General features: G+C 54.0%; 2 protein-coding genes and 1 long non-coding RNA gene across 5 annotated transcripts; 1 reads left to right on the forward strand and 2 right to left on the reverse strand.

Annotated features, from left to right (window-relative positions):
• Nucleotides 1–10076: 10076 nt before the first annotated feature.
• LOC113626362 (uncharacterized) lies at nucleotides 10077–13810 on the reverse strand. The gene is made up of 2 exons (XR_003435123.1): nucleotides 13643–13810; nucleotides 10077–13537 (listed from the first exon to the last, which is right to left on the reverse strand). It is a non-coding gene; the product is annotated as an uncharacterized LOC113626362 (long non-coding RNA).
• On the forward strand, nucleotides 11261–15762 carry IGFALS (insulin like growth factor binding protein acid labile subunit). Its single transcript, XM_027117861.1, has 2 exons — nucleotides 11261–12658; nucleotides 13796–15762. Exons 1-2 carry the CDS (start codon nucleotides 12643–12645, stop codon nucleotides 15598–15600), a joined length of 1821 nt encoding a protein of 606 aa, XP_026973662.1. The 5' UTR covers nucleotides 11261–12642; the 3' UTR covers nucleotides 15601–15762.
• A 917-nt stretch (nucleotides 15763–16679) lies between these two features.
• Nucleotides 16680–22183, reverse strand: NUBP2 (NUBP iron-sulfur cluster assembly factor 2, cytosolic). 3 transcript variants are annotated; one of them, XM_027117867.1, is made up of 8 exons: nucleotides 22058–22173; nucleotides 21527–21652; nucleotides 19450–19568; nucleotides 19157–19301; nucleotides 18254–18408; nucleotides 18028–18138; nucleotides 17853–17922; nucleotides 16680–17295 (listed from the first exon to the last, which is right to left on the reverse strand). In XM_027117867.1, exons 1-8 carry the CDS (start codon nucleotides 22071–22073, stop codon nucleotides 17150–17152), a joined length of 888 nt encoding a protein of 295 aa, XP_026973668.1. In that variant the 5' UTR covers nucleotides 22074–22173; the 3' UTR covers nucleotides 16680–17149. The 3 variants fall into 3 exon arrangements, with proteins under 3 accessions (XP_026973668.1, XP_026973667.1, XP_026973669.1); XM_027117866.1 differs by having other exon boundaries at nucleotides 19157–19355; nucleotides 22058–22171; XM_027117868.1 differs by lacking the exon at nucleotides 21527–21652 and having other exon boundaries at nucleotides 19157–19355; nucleotides 22058–22183.
• Between the last annotated feature and the right edge of the window lie 95 nt (nucleotides 22184–22278).

Raw genomic sequence — 22278 nt, forward strand, 5'->3', positions numbered from 1 at the left:
GCACCCCACCACCCTGCTTCCGAGGCCACAGGACAAGGAAGTCACTCCTTGTCCTCCAAGAGCCCAGAGCTTTCAAGAGTGGGCATTTCGCTTTGCATGTTTTTTTTTTTTGGCAGTACGTGGGCCTCTCACTGTTGTGGTCTCTCCCGTTGCAGACCACAGGCTCCAGACGCGCAGGCTCAGCGGCCATGGCTCACGGGCCCAGCCGCTCCGCGGCACGTGGGATCTTCCTGGACCAGGGCAAGAACCCGTGTCCCCTGCATCGGCAGGCGGACTCTCAACCACTGCGCCACTAGGGAAGCCCCACTTTGCATGTTTTACCCTTGGTGATGACGCTGCTGCCGGGCTATGGGGCGAGTTCTCAGAGCTATGTCTGGTGCCCTGTGTCGTGTGTCTGCGACATGGGCTCTGAAGCGCTCTCATCCAGGCTCCGGCTGCTGCGCTGGGCAAGTGGGATTTCATTCTTGGAGAGCATCTCCCACTGTGCTTGCAGACGCCTGCCACACCCACTGTCAGACACCTTTGTTTTCGCTGATCTGTGGGTGTGGATGGCACTTTGTGGAGGTTTCACGGGTGTTTACCTGGTTCGGGGGTGGGGGGGAGGTTGACTGCTTTCCACACGCTTATTGGCCACTTGGATTTCCTCACCTGGGGGCTGCCTCTTAGGTTTCTCCTGGGTTTTCTACCAGGTTTTTGTTTCTTACTGATCAGTTAGGAGTTCTTTGTTTCATGTTGCATATTTTATGATTTCTTTGGTTCTGTGTGTTTGCAGTTTCCTGCTAGTTTGTTGTGGCTTCACACTGGTGTCTTGTTGAAGAAATTCTTAACGTAGTCAAATGTATATTTTTTCCTTCATGATAAATGCTTTTGTGTCCTGTGTAATAACTCTTTCCCACCTCTGATGCCTTCCTATAATTTCATCCAGTAGTTTTTTGTTTTGCTTTTCACACTCAGGTTTGTGATTCTTGTGACTGAGCTGTTTATGCTGGTGTCTGGGAGACGGACACCTGATATCCCACCCCCTCTGCACTGCTAGCTGTGGTGAGCCAGCATCCAGGGGTCCAGACCTGTTTTGTGGCTCTCCATCCCACTGGTATGTCTGTCTGTCCTGACGCTGGCCCCACATTCCCTGTTACAACAGCTTTAGGACCTTCAATTCCAGGAATGCTGCCCAACCTCATCAGGAGAGTCTTGGCCCTTTGCTCTTATGTATAAAGATTAGGGTATTTATGTCTGGGATTTGGATTGGAATAATGTTGACTTGTTAGATTGGGAAGAAGTGACTTTTTTGTGACGTGGGGAGTTTCCAATTATGACACGCTGCTTATCCATCCATCCACTTGGGTCTCTGATGCTGTGTGTGCAGGGCAACTCTGCTATCAGCCACAGCATTAGCACAAGCACAGGGCAAGGGCACGGTCCCCCATCAAGACCGCCCTCACCTCAGACTCCAGCCAGAAGCTTGGGGGTCCCTGGCCACCTGCACTTCTAACCAGCTGGCTACAAGTTCAGAGGTTCTCATGACCTCTCAGATTCAGTAACTCACTAGGTTGATTCAGAATTCAGGGAAGCTCAACACTTATGATTTTACAGGTTTTTTTTTGTTTTTTTTTTGCAGTACGCGGGCCTCTCACTGTTGTGGCCTCTCCCGTTGCGGAGCACAGGCTCCGGACGCGCAGGCTCAGCGGCCATGGCTCACGGGCCCAGCCGCTCCGCGGCATGTGGGATCTTCCCGGACTGGGGCACGAACCCGTGTCCCCTGCATTGGCAGGCGGACTCTCAACCACTGCACCACCAGGGAAGTCCGATTTTACAGTTTTATTATAAAGGATACAAACTGGGACCAGCCAAGTGAAGAGACCCACAGGGCGAGGTGGGGAGGGTCTGGGTGGCCAAGCCATGCCCTCACTCCATGGAATGCAGGCTCCCACCGTGCTGGCACATCAGGAAGCTCACTGAGCCTCAGTATTCCAGTTGGGTTGGGGTGTCACTGTGTCATCCACAGCATGAACTCCAGCGCCCCCCAGCCATTCCACCCTCTGATCACAGGTGGGGCTCCCTGGTGACAGCTCTGAGTCACTACATTAGCATAAACTCAGGTGCTCACTATACTGTAAATAACGAAGTCCCCACCCCTCAGGACACTCCCAGGAGTTAGAGTCTCCCTCCCCAAACCAGGGACAAGACCAGACAAACTTTTCCATCAGGGTTTATAACTTCCTCCCTAGAGGCTGGTTCTGTGGGGACTCTGGCCCCTCAGTAGTATGTCTTTTGATGCTGTTATAAATGGTGTTTTGTTTTAAATCACTCCAGGGGTCAGGAGCGTATAGGAGTGCAGTCAGCCTTGTTCCTGGGGACCCTGCTACGCTTGCCCAGCCTGATGGTAACTGTTTCTTTTGTGGGCCTTTGTGGTACCATCAACAGGGCTTTTGTTTTTCATGTCTCCCCGAGGCAAGCGGGCCTTTATTCCTGGCTTCATTGATTGGTTTAACAAATACCTGAATGCTGACGATGTGGCAGGTACTGAGATGCTCTGGGGATTCAGAGTGAACAGACAGAAATTCCTGCCCTTGTGGAGCTTCTGTCTTGGTAGAGGAGACAAGATGAGTGGAATACCAAGCAGGTCACACAGAAGTACTGTGGAGAAAATAAGGCAGAAAAAGGTACAGAGGGAGCCGAGGATGTCAGCCTTCTTAAGTAGAGTGGCTGGGGCCTTGCTAAGGTGACATGTGAGTGACAATGAGAGGATGGAGAGAATGAGACATGCAGATATCTGGGTGAGAAAAGCAAGTACAAAGGCCCTGGAGCAGGTCTGCAGAAGAGCAAGAGGCCGGCATAGCTGAGCCAGGCGAGGGTCAATGTACAGGACGTGCAAGGACCTCGGCGTCCACTCTGAGCTGTGCAGAGGCGGGGTCAGAGCTGAGCTTTACCAGGACTTCTCAGTGTGTCGTGGCAGGGCCCCTGGAGACAAGTCTGGGGCAGCAGCCCAGGGAGGGCCGGTGGAGGAGGGAGTGGTGGCAGGGTTCCCAGTGGGAGCTGAGGTGGAGGCAGCAGTATTTGGTCCCAGCTTGGATCTGAGCTGTGAGTGATGAGTTAGGGAGACTCCACATCCATTTCCCAGGATGGGGAGACTGTGAGGGGCTCACAGGCTTGAGCGGTTGGCTTTGGGCAGGTCAAGTTTAAAATGTCTCCAGCATGTGGGTGAGTCCAAAGCCAGGAGATGGCACCATCACATGAGAGTGAGATGGAGATGTCAGGGGTAGGGGGAGAACTAGAGGGGGTGTATTGCCAGGAGGAAGCACCCTAGTCCCTGGAAGGCTGGCAGGCGGGCTGAGTAGCTGTTGTCAAGCTGAGCAAGTCTTCCTAGCTTGCTGGTCATCCGAGTGGGAGCTGGGTCTTACCACATACTCTCCTTTGGTCGGCTGAATTATCCCAACAGTTTTCAGTGCCTAGTCATTTTATTCTTGGGCGAGATCCCATTTCATCGGAACTTCTGCAGCTGGCTTGCTCTCCTTGTACAGTCCCTGTCTGGTTTTGGAAATAAGGTGACATGGAACGTTTCCTCACTTCTTGGGGAGTTTGTAGAAGGTAATGCTAGTCTGAGCCTTGTGCTTTCTTTTGCGGGTATTTTAAAAACTAGTGATCCTGTTTTTTAATGGTTATAAGGGCTGTTACTTCTATCCTTCTTCAGCTGCTTTTGGTAAGTTGTTTTCTTTCCTACATTTTCAAATCTGGTCTGTAATGTCCTCTTGTCTCTGACGTGGGCATTTGTCTTCCCTCCCCATTCCTATCTGAGCCCTTTGCTGTCTGTCCTATGGCTTTGGGGTCCTGCTTTCTTAGCTCCTCAGGGATCTCTCATCCTTTTTCTTGAGAATGTAAAGGTAAAAACTCCCCCAGAGTGTCTGTTGTGAAGCCCTACAATCTGGCCATGTAAACTGCCACAACTCCTCAGTTTCTTCCCGGGCACTAGTATAAACAGAGCCCAAGCATTTTCTTCACTAGTTCCTGATCCCTGACCCAGTGCCTGCCTGCTTCCCTCTGAGGATTTTTACTTTAAAGTATTTCCTGACTGCTCAGTTAACTGTCTGGGTGGAGGCTCCGTCTCTCACCAAGCTACACCTCTGTGCATTTACCCTGACTCTCTGGGAGGTGCCCCCAGGTGGTGGTCTTACTTCCCACAGCCAGCACACTAGGTCCTTGCTGCTTTTCTGACAGCCACCCACCTGACCTGTGTGTCATGTGCTATCCCAATGTGATATATTTCTCTCCAGCTGTAACACTGCTTAGATTTTAGGAGTGACTGTATTTTACTAAATAGAACTTTTAAAACTTATTTAAATTGAGGTGAGATTCACACAACATACAATTAAGTTTATAATTCAGTGGCCTTTTTTTTTTTTACTTTCTTGGCTGCACTGCACAACATACAGGATCTTAGTTCCCTGATCAGGGATCAAACCCGTGCCCTCTGCATTGGAAGCACAGAGTCTTAACCACTGGACCACCAGGGACAACAATTCAGTGGCATTTCGTACATTCACAATGTTGTGCATCCCCCACCTCTCTCTAATAATCTGAAACTTTTAACTATTAATCTGTCAGTAAAACTGTAAAAGGAGAGGCTTTTCCTGGACCATCCACTTCTATGGACACTGGTTCTGAGTTGGGGCAGCAGAGAGGCCTGGAGAAGAATTGGATCTCAGTGGATCTGGGAGAGAGCCTGGCCCAGGTGCTGTGGATCCAGAGAGGAAGGCTGGTCCTGCAGCCATGTGTGTCCCCAGGGTACACACACCTGTTCCACCGTGTCTCAGTCAGTCCTCAGCAAAGGTCAGGGTCACCTCTGCTCTGGGGCCCTTAGGCCCATCTGGGATTCCACTGAGGTGGCAGAAAATCAGGTTCCTTCTCTTCCTTTCTTCTCCAGCCTTTCTCCTGCTCCGTAGCTCAAAGAAAGAGTTTTCTTATTCTTTGTCAGAATATTTCCTTAGGCCAGAATCTTGACTTTTTAAGGTTCCAATAATCTCTTTTCTTTCCTCTGATTTCTGTTCTAACAACCCTCTTTTGAAGGAATGAATACCTCATGTCTAGTCTGAATGGTCAGGGACCAAAGAATTTTAGAAATTCAAAAATAAAATAAGTAATTCAACAATGATGGAGGGATTCCCTGGTGGCACAGTGGTTAAGAATCTGCCTGCCAATGAAGGGGACATGGGTTCGAACCCTGTTCTGGGAAGATCCCACATGCTGGGGAGCAACTAAGCCCGTGCACCACAACTACTGAACCTGCACTCTACAGCCCATGAGCCACAACTACTGAGCCCATGTGCCACAACTACTGAAGCCTGCATGCCTAGAGCCTATGCTGTACAACAAGAGAAGCTACTGTGATGAGAAGCCTGCGCACTGCAACGAAGAGTAGCCCCCACTCTCTGCAACTAGAGAAAGCCTGTGCGCAGCAACGAAGACCCAATGCAGCCAAAAATAAATAATTTAAAAAAAACTCTTAAAATAATGGAGATTCTTTAATAGTCTAGTTGATAACAGGACACTGTCACTCAACTGAACCTATTTATAGAACATTCTACCAGCATTTTCAGGTGCTCATGGAACATTCTCCAGGATAGACAATATCTTATAGACTACAAATCACAATGAATTTTAAAAGACAGAGTATACTTTGTAATTTCAAACTCCAGTGGAATTAGATATTTACAACAAAATGAAGCCTGGAAAACCCCCAAATGTTTGGAAGTTAACACATCTAAATAGTGTGTGGGTCAAAAAGAGTGGAAATCAAAACACAAAATTTGTGGGATGCAGCTAAAGCAGTGCTGGAGGGAAATGTATATAGCTTTTAAACACCTGTATGAGAAAAGAAGAAAGGCCTCACAAAACCTAGGCTTCTACCTTAAAACGCTAAAGAAGAGCAAACAAAACCCAAAGGAAGCAGAAGAAAAGAAATAGTAATGATTAGCAAGGAGATCAATGAAACAAAAAACAAAAACCACTGACCAACAAAGTAACACACAAATACCAAAATCATGAATGAAAAAGGGTACATCACTACCAATCCTACAGAAATGAACAGGACTTACAAAGGAATACTAGGGAAACTATACCAACAAATTAGATTTTAGATGAAATGGACAAATTCCTTAAATTGATTTAACAAAAGTCTGAAGTCTTCATGCAAAGGAAAGCTCAGGTCCACATGGCTTCACTAGTGCATTCTATCAGTAACACTAATCACTCACAAACTCTTCCAGAAAATACAGGAGGGGACACTTCCCAACTCATTCTATGAGGCTAATGTTATCCTGATACCAAACAAAACGAGAGATCAATGTCCCTCATGAATACAGATGTAAAATCTTTAAAACGTTAGCAACCCAAATACAGCAACATTATACACAACCAGGTGGGATTTATCACAGGAATGCAAGGTTGGTTAAACATCTAAAAATCAATTAACATAAACCACAGTCATAGAATAAAGGACAAAATCCACAAGATCATCTCAGTGGATGAAGGAAAACATTTGACAAAATCCCACACCTGTTCGTGATAAAAAGTCAACAAACTAGGAATAGAAGGGAGCCTCTTTGACCTGTTTAAAGGACATCTGTAATTTCCAAATGCTGCTGTATCAAATCATTACAAACTTAGTTGTTTAAAACAACATAAATGGGGACTTCCCTGGTTGCGCAGTGGTTAAGAATCCACCTGCCAATGCAGGGGGACACGGGTTCGAGGCCTGGTCTGGGAGGATTCCACATGCCGTGGAGCAACTGAGCCCATGCGCCACAACTACTGAGCCTGCGCTCTGGAGCCCGCCAGCCACAGCTACTGAGCCCACGTGCCACAACAACTGAAGCCTGTGCACCTAGAGCCTGTGCTCCACAATGGGAGAAGCCACCACAATGAGAAGCCCACGCACTGCAATGAAGAGTAGCCCCCGCTTGCCGCAACTAGAGAAAGACTGCACGCAGCAATGAAGACCCAACGCAGCTAATCAATCGATAAATAAATAAAAGAAATAAACCACACAAATGTATCATCTAACAGTTCTGGAGGTCAGAAGTCTGACATGAGTCTCACTGGACTAAAAGTGTCCACAGAGCTGGTTCCTTCTTCAGGCTCTAAGGGAGAATCTGTTTCCTTGCCCTTTCCTGCTGCTAGAGGCGCCTGCATTCTTGGCTCCTGACCTCCTTCCTCCATCTTCAAAGGTCAGCAGCTGTGGATTGAGTCCTTCTCTCATTGCCTCACACCGACCTCTTCTGACGCCCTCTGCCACTTTAGAGGACACTTGTAATTACAATGGGGCCACCTGGAAAATCCACGTTAATCTCACTATCTTAAGGTCAGCTGATTAGCAACCTCAATTCCCCTTTGCCATGTAACCTGACACATTCATGATTCCAGGGATAAAGACACAGACATCTTTGGTTTGGGAGCATTATTCTGCCTGTGACAGCATCAATGAAAAACATAAGCCAGCATCATAGTTCACAATGGATGACTGAATGCTTCCCACTAAAATCAGGAACAAGGCAAGGATATCTGCTCTTGCCACTTCTCAACATTGTACTGATGTGCAATAAGGCATACACGCACACACACGGCAGTATACATATTGGAAAGGAGTAAAAATAAGTAAAAATGTTCTTATTCACAGATGGTGTGATCCTATATGTGGCTTATCCTAAGGAATCCAGATACACACACATACCTGGAACTAATAAGTTCAGTAAGGTCCTAGAACACAAGATTAACAAGAGAAATCTGTTGTATTTGCACATACTAATGACAGTCTGAAAACGAAATTAAAACAACTCCATAATAGCATCAAAACTAACAAAATACTTAGAAATGATCAAAATTAGTGCAAGATTTATACACTGCAAACTAAGAGAAAGAAGATGTAAGTAAATGGAAAGATCCTATAATCCTTGATTAGAAGATCTTTGTGATCTTGGGTTAGGCAAAGAGTTCTCAGACACCACACCAAAATCATGAGCCATGAGAGAAAAAAACTGATAAATTTTGGACTTCATTAAAATAAACTTTCGTACTTCAAAAGACAACATGAAAAAAAGGCGACAAACCACGAACAGAAAAATATCTGCAAATGTTATCCTTGATAATCCATAATATATAAAGTCTCATATCCATAATATATAGTGTTGCAACTCAGTAAGGAGTCAACTCAGTTAAAAAATGAACAAAAGTCTTGAACAGACACTTCACCAAAGAAGATATAAGAATGCCAACAACAAACACATGAATAGGTGCCCAATATCAATTGTCAGAGAAACAGAAGAGCTAAAAAACAAAAGAAAACAAAACTGACCATACCAAATAGTAGTGAGGATGTGGAATTGGAATTCTCGTAATTTGTAAAATGATACAATTATTTTGGAAAACAGTTTTTTAAAAACTAGACATAAATACTATGTGAACCAGTAATTCCACTCCTAAGAATCTACCCAAGAGGAGTGAAAGCTACGTCCACACAAAAACTCATACACAAATGTTCATGGCAACATTATTCATAATAACCCCAAAATAGGAACAAACCAGATGCCTATCATCTGATGAATGAATAAACAAATGTTGCAAATCCATAAAACAGAATATTGTCCAGCCATAACAAGGAATGAAGTACTGATATACACTATGTAGATGAACCCTGAAAACATGCTCAGTGCAAAAGGTGAGATACAGAAGGCCACCGATTGTATGGGGATGTTCTAAAGCTGGACTGTGCATGTGGCTGCACAGCTGTACACATTTACTAAGAATCACTGAATTTTATATCGACAGTGGGTGAACTTTATGGTGTGAGAATTGTACATCAATCAAGCTGTTTTAGAAACAATCGTTGGGTAAAGGCACCACAATTAATACTTTATTACATTATCCCAACATACTTCTAGAAAAATATTTCAGCTTAGACAAAATGAAATGAAAGAGGAAAAAAGATAACACTTACAATAGTATCAAAAGTAACAACCGGGCTTCCCTGGTGGCGCCGTGGTTGAGAGTCCGCCTGCCGATGCAGGGGACACGGGTTCGTGCCCCGGTCCGGGAAGATCCCACATGCTGCGGAGCTGCTGGGCCCGTGAGCCATGGCTGCTGAGCCTGTGTGTCCGGAGCCTGTGCTCCGCAATGGGAGAGGCCACAACAGTGAGAGGCCCGCATACCGCAAAAAAAAAAAAAAAAAAAGTAACAACCAGGGCTTCCCTGGTGACGCAGTGGTTGAGAATCTGCCTGCTAATGCAGGGGACATGGGTTTGAGCTCTGGTCTGGGAGGATCCCACATGCCGCGGAGCAACTAGGCCCGTGAGCCACAACTACTGAGCCTGCGTGTCTGGAGCCTGTGCTCCGCAACGAGAGGTCACGATAGTGAGAGGCCCGCGCACCGCGATGAAGAGTGGCCCCCGCTTGCCACAACTAGAGAAAGCCCTCACACAGAAACGAAGACCCAACACAGCAAAAATAAATAAACTCCTACCCCCAACATCTTCTTTAAAAATAAAAAAAAGTAACAACCACCTACAGGAAAAAAAAAATCTAAAAAATATATGCAAGATCGTAACATGGAAATCTACAAAAACACCACTGAAAGAAACTGAAGACGACCTAATTATGCCATGTCCACAGACTGGAAGACTCAAACTGCAACACAAGTCAAACCTGGACAGGCTGCTCCCACCGTAGACAAGGAAACACATGGACCACGAAGAGCCTGGAAGCTCTTGCAGACAGAGGAGGATCTGCTCTGCCTCCATGGTTCAGGGGGAGCCCAGAAAGGGCCAGGCTATGCGGCCCCTGACCACGTCAAGGGTGGCGTCCAGGAGTGAAGAGGGAAGGAAAGCCACTGCACTAAATGTGGGGAGGCGATCATAACCCACCAAAAAGAATGAAACTTGAGCATCACCTCACTCTTAGGAAGTGAAAGGGTGGCCCAAAGACGTCACAGAGAAAGGTAGGGCAGTGACGCGTTCACACAGTATTTTAAGAGAATACACTCAAGTCCATGTGCTGAACGGGACCTGAAATCATGATACATACATCAGCCTAGATAAAAAAAACTTTTTTTGCAGTTTTTCCATTTAAGGAACACCTTATGAGACCATGTTAAAATTAAGAACTCTCACCAGAATCACAATGAAGAGAATGGAGGCAAACCACAGTGCAGAAGACAACACTGGCCACACATACCTAACAAGGGGCTTCCATCCAGCATACAGTTTTAAAAAAAACATAAGTTACACTGACAGCAAAAGACTTAAACATGTACTTTACAGAAAAGGACAATCCACTGGCCAATGAACCTCCCTGTGAACAGCTGCCATCATTAGTGATTGAACAAACACAGGACAATGAAAGCCACTGTCCCCCCACCTTCAGGGCTGAGAAGACAGGGTGGGGGTGGTGTTGAGGGCACCCCTATTGGCTCCAGGAAGGTGTGACCCCTAACTACCCCGGAAGGGGTTGGCCTTACCTGCAAGGATGACACAGGCTGGTCCCAGTGGGTCCACTCAGGACCACAGGAACGCACAAGGGCCCCACAGGGTCGTAGCACCACGACAGGAAGGAGGGAAGGGATGCTATGACTTGGCACACGAGTGGCTGGGCCTGGGGCTTCTGTACAACACCATTTCCACAAAGACCAGAAACCAGACTCCTCGGGGGGACCCTCGGGGGTGAACTGTAAAGAGAGACCAGGGCAGTAGTCAGCCTGGGTCAGGACTGGCCGCTTTGGGGGAGCAGGGACAGAGCTGGCCCCGGGCGGCCAGAACAGAGGTCTTTTCTGAACTCAGCAGGCTGAACACCAGTGTTACCGCAGGACTCGAGAAAGGTTTACAAATACCTAACCTGCCTGCCACAGTCCCGATAAGGGTTCTCTGCCACACAAGCTCGACTGGGGATTTACAGCAAGTTTCCAGCCCCAACCCTCCAAGTGTGAGGAGACAGGAATACTAACCCTCCTTCCAGTCCACGTGCGTCTGGCCCGCATGCAGAGAGCTTCCCAGTGAAGAGGCCCCATGGCCCCGGACTCCTGCTGAGTCCGCACTTTCTACTGTGTAAATGTATGTTTACCGTGTAAATTTCTGGGTGTGGACTTTCTCCCTGCAGATCTATAATTTCTCAGAAGAGAAGCTGAGAAACGACCTGGAAAAAAATCAAAGCTCAATAAAGGGAGGAAGACAAAGCCGCCCCTCGGCACTGCTGCAGGATGAGCTGGGGAGGGGGCGCCACGAGGTTGGGGGCGGGGCTGGCCTCCAGCCTCTCCTGGGCCCGGACAGCTCCTGCGTACCTCACTTCTTCTCTCCTCACCCATGCACCTTTCAGGAGGCAGACCTGACTCCTCCTCTGCCTCACCAAGAGGTTCAAGAGTCTCCTAAAGCTTGACAAGCCTTGCCCTCCCCAGACTCAGTTTTGCCTTTTTCAGTGCCTTCTGGCCCCTTCCCGCACAGGCCCCCCGCCCCAGGCAGAGCAGAGGGACTGGTGGGCAGGCACGTCTGGCAGCCAGAGGAAGGGTCCTCAGCAAAGGAGGAAGGGGTGGCTGGAGGGCAGCATGGTACCTGGCAGCCTGGGGTAGATGTGGTCAGATCTGGAAGAGCAGAGCCCAGGACTCCCCAGGTGGAGGGGAGGATGGTGCCCTGAATCAAGCAGCCATACCCCTTCTTACCATGTCTGACCTGTGGCTGACCTCAGGCTGGGCACTGGGTACCTGTCCCAGGGCCTGTGCAGTGCAGGGTGGCCGTGGCCCCAAAGGAGCCCTGAAGGGCAGGACGGGGCCCACTGCTGGTGGGGGCTGGTCTCACAGCCACAAGACCTCGCGCCCGAGGCCAGCCATCCCCCACTCTCTTCCTGGGAGGACATTGTTGGGGAAAACAAACACAAAGTGGCCGGGGCCCTGCCAAGCATTCCTAGAAGAGGCTAGGGGGAGGGGCAGTGGCCAGACAGCAGCTGACCCTGAGGTCACGGGAGAAGCCAAGGCTGGGCCAGGCCCCTGGCAGCTTGAACAAGGACCCCACCCAGGCAGTTAGGAAATGGGGAGGAGGGGGGGAGTGGTCAGCATGCCGGGGGTAGATGGGCAGGCCCATTTGGAGACGTGTGGTTCCTGCTTAACTCCCACATGGCCATCTGCTGGGAGGGAAGACCCTAGGAGCCCCCTGAGGGGCCCCTACCCACAGGCAGGGCAGCTGGCTGAGCACCAGCTCCTCACAGGCTGCTCCAAGGGAGACCCCCCCCCCCCCAGTATTGCCTGCAGCCCCAGCTCTGCTCCACCCAGCCCTGCAGGGGGATGGGAAGATGGGCGGGTTGGGAAGATGGGGGTATGGGCCCCTGTTGTCCCTTAGAGCTGCACCCCGGGCCACCTTGCACCCTGAAGATGCGTCAGGGCAGATGCAGCCCCCAGCCTGTCCCCTGTGCCATCTGCACCCTGGGCCCCAGTGCTGATGCTGGCAGCCCGGCAGGAGGGGGTTAATGGAGCTGGGGCCAGCAGGCTGGGCTGGCCAGTGACAAGGGTGCTGGCTGTCCCAGAGGCAGTGGGGAAATCCAGAGGGCAGGAGCAGCCGGCCCCAACAGACGCGCCCCACTCCCTGCCCGCCTGCGGACTGCTCTGCACGAGGGATGGCCCTGAGGAGAGGTGAGGCCCCCACGTGCCCCAGCCACTCACTTCAGGGTGGGGGCGGCGACCATGTGCCCCCAAGCTCACTGGGGTAGGGGCTGCCCCCAGGGAGGGCTCAGCTTTAGGTGGGCTGGGGCTCTGGGAGCCCATGGAGGAAATGTGGCCACTCAGGGTGGTGGGGTGCCTGGCCCTGGAGAATCGCTGTTGCCTCCTGCTCCCTCCTCTCCTACCCGAGGGCCCAGGCTGGCAGCGCAGGGGAGGAAGGGCACCCACACTGCTACCCCAGGGGCCCTGCCTTAGACCCTCCACTGGGCCAGGGCATGCTGCCTTCCCAGCTGCTCGGAGGCCAGTCCATTGCCACTCTGTCCCCTCTCGGAGCCTAGCCCAATCCAGCTGGCGTGTCCACCCTGGGACCCGGAACTCTCAGAGACCAGAGAGAGGCCTGATGTGGTGGGCAGCCCAGTGCCCAGTGGAACTTATGGGGATTGTTGCTGTGAAGCCTGGCATCCTTTGTCCTGTGCCACTACCCAACCTCCGGTGGGTCAGTGGCCTGGGGTCCCCATCTGCCCTTGAGGCCTGCACCCTCTTCCTCTCCCCACACCAGCACTGGGCCAAGTGCCTGGGTGCATGCCGGACACACCATGGAGGTGAGTACCCCCCAGTCAGGGGTCTAGCTGGGGCAGCGGGCATCCAGCTCACTGTCCAGACAATCAGGGCAGCAAGTGCATACCCACCCGAGCCTGCTCCAGAACGCTCTCTCACACTTTCCTCCAGGCCTGCCTGGCAGCCTAGCCTGGCTTGAGTGTCCACCTTGGGGACGCAGATGAACACACGGCCTAGTGGCCAGGTCCCCAGCCTTCAGTTTTCTCTGGAACAGGCACTGCCACCCCGTTGGTCCTGTGGGGTGGAAAGGGCAGTTGGTTTTGAACCAGAGAACATCCCAGTCGTCCTGCCTGGTCTCCGCTTCCCATTTAAGTGGGGGACCCAGATCTCAGCTCATACCTTCTCTGGTCCGGTCAGCAGTGCCTTCTCTAAATAGTTGTGTGCTGTGGTCCAGGTGTGTGGCTGAGGCCTGGAAGGTTCCATGTCTTGCTTGCCCTGGGCTTACATCCTGGGCTGCCTCAGTGCTGCCTCCCCAAGCCCCTCTCCCCACAGGAGGCCCGGCCCTGGTGGTGCTGCTAGTCTCCTGGGCAGTGCTGGGCTCCCACAGCCTGGAGGAAGTGGAGTCTGCGGCACCAGCAGACCCTGAGGGCCCCCAGTGCCCAGCCATCTGCTCCTGTGGCCACGACGACTACACAGATGAGCTCAGCGTCTTCTGCAGCTCTCGGAACCTCACGCGGCTGCCCAGCGGCATCCCGGACGGCACCAGGGCCCTGTGGCTGGATGGAAACAACTTCTCCTTCATTCCCGCGGCCACCTTCCGGAACCTCTCCAGCCTGGGCTTCCTCAACCTGCAGGGCAGCGGGCTGGCCAGCCTGGAGCCGCAGGCGCTGCTGGGCCTGCAGAACCTGTACCACCTGCACCTGGAGCGGAACCAGCTGCGCAGCCTGGCAGCCCGCACCTTCCTGCACACGCCGGGCCTGGCCTCGCTCGGCCTCAACAACAACCTGCTCAGCCGGGTAGACGAGGACCTCTTCAGGGGCCTTGCCCACCTCTGGGACCTCAACCTGGGCTGGAACAGCCTGGCCGTGCTGCCCGACACTGCATTCCAGGACCTGGCCAGCCTACGCGAGCTAGTGCTGGCGGGCAACAAGCTGGCCTACTTGCAGCCCGCGCTCTTCTGCGGCCTCAGTGAGCTCCGCGAGCTGGACCTGAGCAGGAATGCCCTGCGGAGCGTCAAACCCAATGTCTTCGTCAAGTTGCCCAAGCTCCAGAAGCTCTACCTGGACCACAACCTCATCACCGCTGTGGCCCCAGGTGCCTTCCTGGGCATGAAGGCGCTGCGCTGGCTGGACCTGTCACACAACCGCGTGGGTGGCCTCCTGGAGGACACCTTCCCGGGGCTGCTGGGCCTGCACGTTCTGCGCCTCTCACACAATGCCATCGCCGGCCTACGGCCCCGGACCTTCAAGGACCTTCACTTCCTGGAGGAGCTGCAGCTTGGCTACAACCGTATCCGGCAGCTGCCGGAAGAGGCCTTCGAGGGCCTGGACCAGCTGGAGGTGCTGGCGCTCAACAACAACCAGCTACAGGAGCTCAAGGCAGGCGTCTTCCTGGGCCTCTACAACCTGGCCGTCATGAACCTCTCTGGCAACTGTCTGAGGAACCTTCCAGAGCAGGCATTCCAGGGCCTGGGCAAGCTGCACAGCCTGCACCTGGAGGGCAGCTGCCTGGGCTGCCTCGGCCCACACACCTTCACCGGCCTCTCGGGGCTGCGCCGGCTCTTCCTCAAGGACAACGGCATTGCGGCCATCGATGAGCAGAGCCTGGGGGGGCTGGCCGAGCTGCTAGAGCTGGACCTCACCTCCAACCAGCTCACGCACCTGCCTGGCCAGCTCTTCCAGGGCCTCAGCCACCTGGAGTACCTCCTCCTGTCCCGCAACCGGCTGTCTGCGCTATCGGTGGATGCCCTGGGGCCCCTGCAGCGCATCTTCTGGCTGGATGTGTCGCACAACCGCCTGGAGGCGCTGCCTGAGACTGTGCTCGCGCCACTGGGGCGGCTGCGCTACCTCAGCCTCCGGAACAACTCGCTGCGGACCTTTGTGCCGCAGCCCCCCGGCCTGGAGCGCCTGTGGCTCGAGGGCAACCCCTGGGACTGCGGCTGCCCCCTCAAGGCCCTGAGGGCCTTCACCCTGCAGCACCCGGGCGTCGTGCCCCGCTTCGTCCAGGCCATGGCAGAGGGAGATGACGGCCACCAGCCGCCCGCATACGCCTACAACAACATCACCTGCGCCAGTCCCCCCAGCATCTCGGGCCTTGACCTGCGCGACATCGGCGAGGCCCACTTTGCCCACTGCTGACCCGAAGCTGCCCTGCGGTCTGGACGGGCCCTTGCCACCCCAGGGGACATGGACCTGGGACCTGTGGGCCCCAGCCTGGTCCCTGAGGGCCTGACCGGGAGGGTCGGGGACACAGCCTCCCCAACTATCAATTAAAAGCAACCCAATAAATGTGGCCACGTATGAGGTTGTGCGGGGAGCTCAGGGAGGGAGGAGTGCTGGCTGGGCCGCAGGCCCCTCTATGCCATGCCTGCCCCACCTCTGGCTGCCTTGGTCCCACATGCCCAACCACAACCCTTCCTGTCCTGTGCCCAGACAATTCTCGTCCACTAGTCCCCAGGCCCCATCCCCGCCTGAGGAGCGGGGGGCACTTACTCAGGTCCTCCAGGAACCTCGGCATCTCAGCCCCCTCGCTGGGCAGCGTCCTTGGAGGTGGCCTGGTCCTGGGAAGCCGGGGCCCAGCTGCTCCTGCTGGGGCCAGCCTGGGGCCAGAGGGGGTGCAGACCCTCACTCTCCAGGTCCCTGTGCTCCTGGCCAAACCCCTCAACAGTTCTGCCCCTGCTCCCCCCACCCCCACAAGAAACATCCATCCTTGGTACACTCCTCGCCTCCCCATCTGCCCCCAAGAAGTGATATCTGAGGGCTGCTTCCCCAGGCCCCCTGCCACCCGTGCCCCAGGGACCGTTCCACATTCTCTACTGAGCACCCCACCTCTCCCATTGGGAAGAACAGCACACCATGCCACCATCCTGCTTTCCAGAACCTCCCCCTCCTGGCCTTCCTTGAAGCCGTGCAGGGAAAACTCCTGGGACTCTGTTTCACACTCACCTTTCTGCTCTTCAGCTCAACCCTTCAGGCCCACAGCACGGAGGGCGGGGCGGGCACTTAGCTCTCACTGGGCCAAGCATGGCCACTCACACATTGCAAGTTACCTGACAAACTCTCCCCAAACGTATCTTCACCAGAGTCTCCAGGAGCCTGTCGATGACAGGGCTGTTGGCCCAGTTCCTGGGACTTAGGGAGTGGACACTGTCTGCCACAGGACGTGGTGACACTAAGCCAGAGAGGCGGGACCAGAGCAGAATGATCTAGAAAGGTCAGACCTGTAACCACGGCGGTGGGACGGGTTTATTTTGGGCTCCTCTGAATTACAAGTTTGACACCTTCCTGGGTGCTGCTGCCTATTTCACCAGGATTATAGGCCCAGCGCGCTCCCAGACACACAAGCTTTGTGAACAACGTGGAGACTTGGCTGTCGGGAGCAGCCCGTCTATCTGGGGCATGTGAGTACTGAGCTGCACCACCAGGGACGTCAGGCCACGGCATCGCGACCTCACGCTATCCCCGGGCCCTGCCACAGGCCGACCAGGCGGAACCACTGACTGTCAGTGGCTCTGATGCTGAGATGCTGCTGAAGCACCAGAAACGTCCAGGGCAGGCCCACGGGGAGAGGAGCACATGGTGACGGCAACCCAGGGCCACGGGTTTCAGGAACTGTGCCACCACCTCTGTTCCAGGCTGTGAGCATGAGCCCCACAGCACACAGAGGAGACACTCAAAACTGCCTTGGTCAGGAGAGTCCAACAGGCGCCTCATTCAGAATCTTCTGGGCTATGCAAGAGAGCGCAGGAAACGCGGGGCTCTCGGGGAACCCCCGGATGAAGTCTCGGCCCTCCTCCAGGCTCCGCGTGAGCTCGGGGTCCAGGGGCACAGAGCCTGGGAGAGAGAAAGGAAGGGGGCAGAGAAGGGGCCAGGTGGTGAGAGCAAAGCCCGGGGCCGGGAGGCCATGTCCACACTCCCCACGGCCCAGGAGCCCACTGGCAGTGCCGCTTTAACCGAGAGCAGACACCTCTTGCTGAGGTGCCTGGCAGGAATGTACTCTTGGCCTCAGTCTCCACTGGAACGGCCAGCAACCCACCCAGCAGGCCCGGCCCCACCACCTCTCAGGCTCCGGCCACTGTAAGAAAGCACAGGGTGAGTGCTGGGGACATGGTCCCGTGCCACTGGCGTCCCTGATACAGGCTTGCAGAGCCTCAGCCGCCCCTCTGCACCTCCGTGGTCTCAGCAGGTGTCTTAGCCGCAGACACCTGCTCAAAGCCTGGGGGGCTGCCTCTCTCCAGTTGGTGGGAACCAACTTGTTAGAGATGAGCTGACACTCGCAGCTCAGGGAGGACAGGACTTTCCACCCTCCTCTCCTCTTCCCTGGGTGCAGGAGGCGTAGAGAGGTAAGGCCACCTAGAGCAGGGGCCCCGGGGCAGCCCTGGCTCGCTTACCCAGGAAGGGGACTCCAGCGTGTCTGGCCAGCTCTTCGCCGCCTCCCCTGGAGAAGACGTTGGTGCACTCCTAGAACACAGAGGTGCGGGGTCCACCTCCAGGCCTCTCACCACCCTCAAAGGGGATAGGCCGACCACCCACACCCCCGACTTCCTGCGACTTCCTACAACTCACCGCGCAGTGTGGGCAGACGAAGCCGCTCATGTTCTCCACGACCCCGATCACCCGCAACCCCACCTTCTTACAGAAGGTCAGCTCCCGCCTCACATCCCCCACGGACACTGCCTGGAGACCAGGAAAGAGACGGGACCAGCTGATGGGCATCCCGAAAACTCAGCCAAGATGAGCAGAAAGAGTAGGGCAAAGCGCCTGCCCCAGGGTGAGGGTGCTCCCGTAGTACCTGGGGCGTGGTGACCACGAGGGCCCCCAGGGGGCTGTAGGGGCGCAGGGTGTCCACCACGGCCATGTGCTCATCAGAGGTCCCTGGGGGCGTGTCCACAACCAGGTAGTCCAGCTGCCCCCAGGCCACATCGGACACAAACTGCTTTATCAGTGCTGTGGAGACCCAGGGTGGCCCGGGGTCGGGGAGAGAGCAGGCGAGGCAGGGTCTCACAAAGGGGTCACACGAAGCCCGCTGCCTCCTCCCAGCCCTGGGGCAGGGTGGTGTCTGTGGGTTCCGGTACAACCGGGCACCCCGAGAGCTGCGTGTGCCATTCCTCACCAGGGGCAGGATGAGTACAGCAAGGTGGGGAGACCCTTCCCACCCCACCCCACCCCTAGGACTTCTGATCGGGCCTTAGCTGAGGATGGCTAGTGCGGATCCTCCTGGGGTAGGCATCTGTACCTGAGAGAGGTGGCCTGTGGTGGAATGCCACGCCGGTGTGTCCTGGAAGCAGCCCCCACCCTGAGCTTGCTCTCACACCCGGCAGCCTCGCTCTGCCCACCAGAGGGAGTTTAATGCCATCTGCTTGTTCAAAGGCACCAGAGCCCCACCAGGCACCCCACACTGGGTGGTCTGAGCCCCAGGGGATGGACCAGGTGGCTGAAGGCTTCACAGCTGAGTCTCATGCTCTTGCCCCCCAGGCCCGCTGTCCGAATACTTGCGGGCTGACTGCTTAGGTGCACAGCGGGAGAGTCTTGGAAATGAAAAGGCCAGCACTACTGTCTTTCGAACTTTACCCGAGGCTGGTGCTGTGGGGGGAGGGCTGTGTGGAGGAGAGCCAGCAGCCCTGGGGCTTCTGCACCAAGAGGGCAGCTGGGGAGGCCAGCAGGCTGACAGTGCTGTCTCCTGTCCGGTCATTACCGTTCTTCTTGGGGCCTCTCCACACCACTGCCTCATCCGGCTTCTCTAGCAGGAAGCCCACAGACATGAGGGAGATGCTCTGCTCCTGGTCCACGAAGACAGGCACCCAGCCACTGTCGCACTGATGCACAGCCTTGCCCTGCACCTGGAGCATGCGGGGGATGCTGGGGCCACACAGGTCCACGTCGAGGATACCCACCTGCAAGGAGGCGGGACGTCCACGCGGCATGCAGGGAACCGGCCAAGGCCCACAAGGGGCAGGGGTGGCGGCTCAGGAGATGGGAGGCACTCACCTTCTTGCCCGCGTGGCGCAGGGCCAGGGCCAGCTCCGTGGAGATGGTGCTTTTCCCAACACCCCCCTTTCCCGAAAGAACGAGGATGATGTGCCGGACGCCGGCCAGGTTTCCAGGCTCTAGTCAGAAGGACAACAGGGGAGGAGGGCAGGGCTCTCCTTCATACCAGCTGCCCTCCATGTTCATTCACTGCGGGATCACCAGATATTCCTACATCCCAGATCCTGAGACCAGGGCAGTCCTGAGACCTGCTCCATCACCCCGGCGTGAGCAAACACGCCCCTGTGAAAGGGCTTCCAGCAGGCCCCAGACCCAACCTACCAGTTCCTCAAAAATGGCTGCTCCCACTCTGTCTGGAGTGGGGCTGCTGGGGCAGGAAATGCCTCAAACTGCTCCTCTTTCCAGCATGCACACCTGTGAGCTCATGTGCACCTGTGAGCTCATGCGCACAAGGCCAATTCAAGCCAAAGACTCCCAGCTGATTCCAAGGGAAATGGGTGGAGACTAACGTAAATAGGGTGCTCGTTACAGTCAGGAGGTACATCTGTGCCAGGGCAGCACTCACGGCTCTGAGGTCTGACTGTAGGTGCCCAACCCCCTCCCCTGGGGTCAGAAGAGGCACTCAAGGCAGCCCTGGCCTCCAGTTCTCAGGAGGGAGGCCACAGGTCTGGGGAAGCAACCACAATCGTGTGGGTGCGGATGTCAGGTCACCTGGATGGCTGAAGATCGTGCCTTCAGAAACCCTGGGTACGCAAGGGTGGCCAAGGCATCAGTGCCATGCCCCAGGCAGGCCCGGGTCCAACCACTCTGGGAAGCCCTGTTGGTCGCTCTGCCCCAGCTGCTCTTCCTTTCAATGAGCCTGAAATGCCACCCTGTAAATACTCACCATTCCAATCCCTGCCTCCCCACAGCGGCTGCCATCTGCATACAAACAACCCTCAAACCCCCGGCAAAATGCCCACCTTCTTGCCCCAGCGCCCTCAGGACCTCACCATCGAGACTCCTGCCTGGCCTACAGCAAGCTGCTCACTCACTCCACCACCCTCACTGCATACCCAGGTCCCCAGGAGGGGCTCAACGAAAGGTGAGTAAACACTGACCCCCCTCCTGACCCATCTCTCATGGGTAGGTTCAAAGGCCCCCGCCACCAAAGCCTCCCTAGAAACTCAAGAGTGCTCCTGGCCTGGCTTTCCAGCAGGTCCTTGTCACAAGTGCGTTCTAGCGCCTGTCCTGGGTCTCCGTCTGGTACTGGGGGCCGAGAGATCTTGTAAGGTGACAAGGAAAGGGCACCCCCCCCCAACCACCCAGATCATTGCCTACAAATACCTTGGACACCATGCCTCAGGCCACCTCTGCATCAACTTAAAAGGCTATTACTTAAATTGCTTTAATATCAAAAACTACTTGGGAATCAATTTCACCTTTCTTTGGTGTGGGGAGGGGTGCTCTGGTAGAAACTAGGGAAAGAACAAGCCAGATGTGGGTCCTGATTCCTACTCGCCCTTTGTGCGGGTGCTGCACTGCCAGGCCCCTAATAGTGAAGACTTGCTCTCCTCACTGGTGGGACTGGGGAACTTTATCTGCTTGAGCATCACACAGGACACTGCTGCTCCCAAGTCACCACTGCTCCCAAGTCACTGCTGCTCCCAAGTCACTTCTCACACAACAATCCTTAGGAGCCAACCAGAAGAAACTTCCACTTATAAATATACTGAAAAAGTTTATAAACAGATCATCAACGATAATCCGAGTGCCTATTAGATGTGAGAGGCAAAGGAAAGCAGTATCTCCCCATGGAGGGAAGTAAAGGGCCCTCTGTATGGATAAAAAGCCCAGTCAAACCTTAAGTCTGGTTCAACCAAACCATGACTATTTGATACGCTGGACAAATATGGAAGTTTTTATATGTAAAAAATCCTTCCAGAAAAATAAGAGGGACACCAGGAGTTGCCTCTGGGCACAGGGAGGTTTACTGCAAAGCCCGTTAGGCTTTTGTACTTTCCTACTTTCCATGTGTACTTCCCCCTTAGTTAAAAGAGAAACTTTCATCCATCAATCTAGAAGCTATTCCTCTCACCTTGTAGCAAGTCTGCCCTTATCATAACAAACTTTTTCAGGTTTTTCTCTCCAGTATTACGTTTATAATCCAATGGATGAATGCAGCGTTGTAAGAGCTTTGTGCTCATGGTACCACACCTGAGATCTTTTGGAAGATAACGTGGTTAAGCTGTGAGAATCCTATTGTGCCCAATGTACGTATTCCATCCCACGCAACTTCCCTTTAAATTATATATATATATATATATATATATACACACACACACACATATACACATATATATATATCAAGGCTTAAAAGACAAAATAATACTTCTACAAACAACTGCGAGTATGTGACGTTCCAATTTCTCCTTCTTAGAGTTCCTTATTCAAACAAGACTTCTTTCTAAGCGCCGTAATGACGCACGCGAGCACCTCTGAGACCTTTACACTGTAAATAAGACGGTGTGCTAAAACCCGGAGCCCTGACCAGCAGCTGCGGGCCGGCCCCTTCCCTCTTCCCTCGGTGCCCGCGGACCGAGAACGCCCCGCAGGCCAGTGCACTCACCTCCTGCCGCCTCCATCCCACCCGGGTGGTCGTACGGCTTCCAGCCACTTCCTCCTTGCACAGTCCGCCTCCCTGCCTGAATGAAGTGCTTTCGGACCAATGGGCAGCGCGACCCCCCCCACGACTCCTCTTGATAGGCCCACTCGCGCTACCCTCAGCCAATCAGATCGCACGAGGGGTTCACGAAAGTTCCGGCGCAGACGACGTACGGGACCTGGACC

Source organism: Aethalodelphis obliquidens, unplaced genomic scaffold, assembly GCF_003676395.1.
Source record: "Aethalodelphis obliquidens isolate GAN/ISIS:26980383/991018 unplaced genomic scaffold, ASM367639v1 scaffold18, whole genome shotgun sequence".
Taxonomy (NCBI): Eukaryota; Metazoa; Chordata; class Mammalia; order Artiodactyla; family Delphinidae; genus Aethalodelphis; species Aethalodelphis obliquidens.

Coding starts and splice junctions, on each gene's coding strand:
- NUBP2 (XM_027117866.1), bottom strand. Junction 18,409..19,156: donor GAGAGGCCCCAAGAAGAACG/GTAATGACCGGA, acceptor GGGTCTCCACAG/CACTGATAAAGCAGTTTGTG. Junction 17,296..17,852: donor CGCTGGAGTCCCCTTCCTGG/GTAAGCGAGCCA, acceptor TCTCTCTCCCAG/GCTCTGTGCCCCTGGACCCC.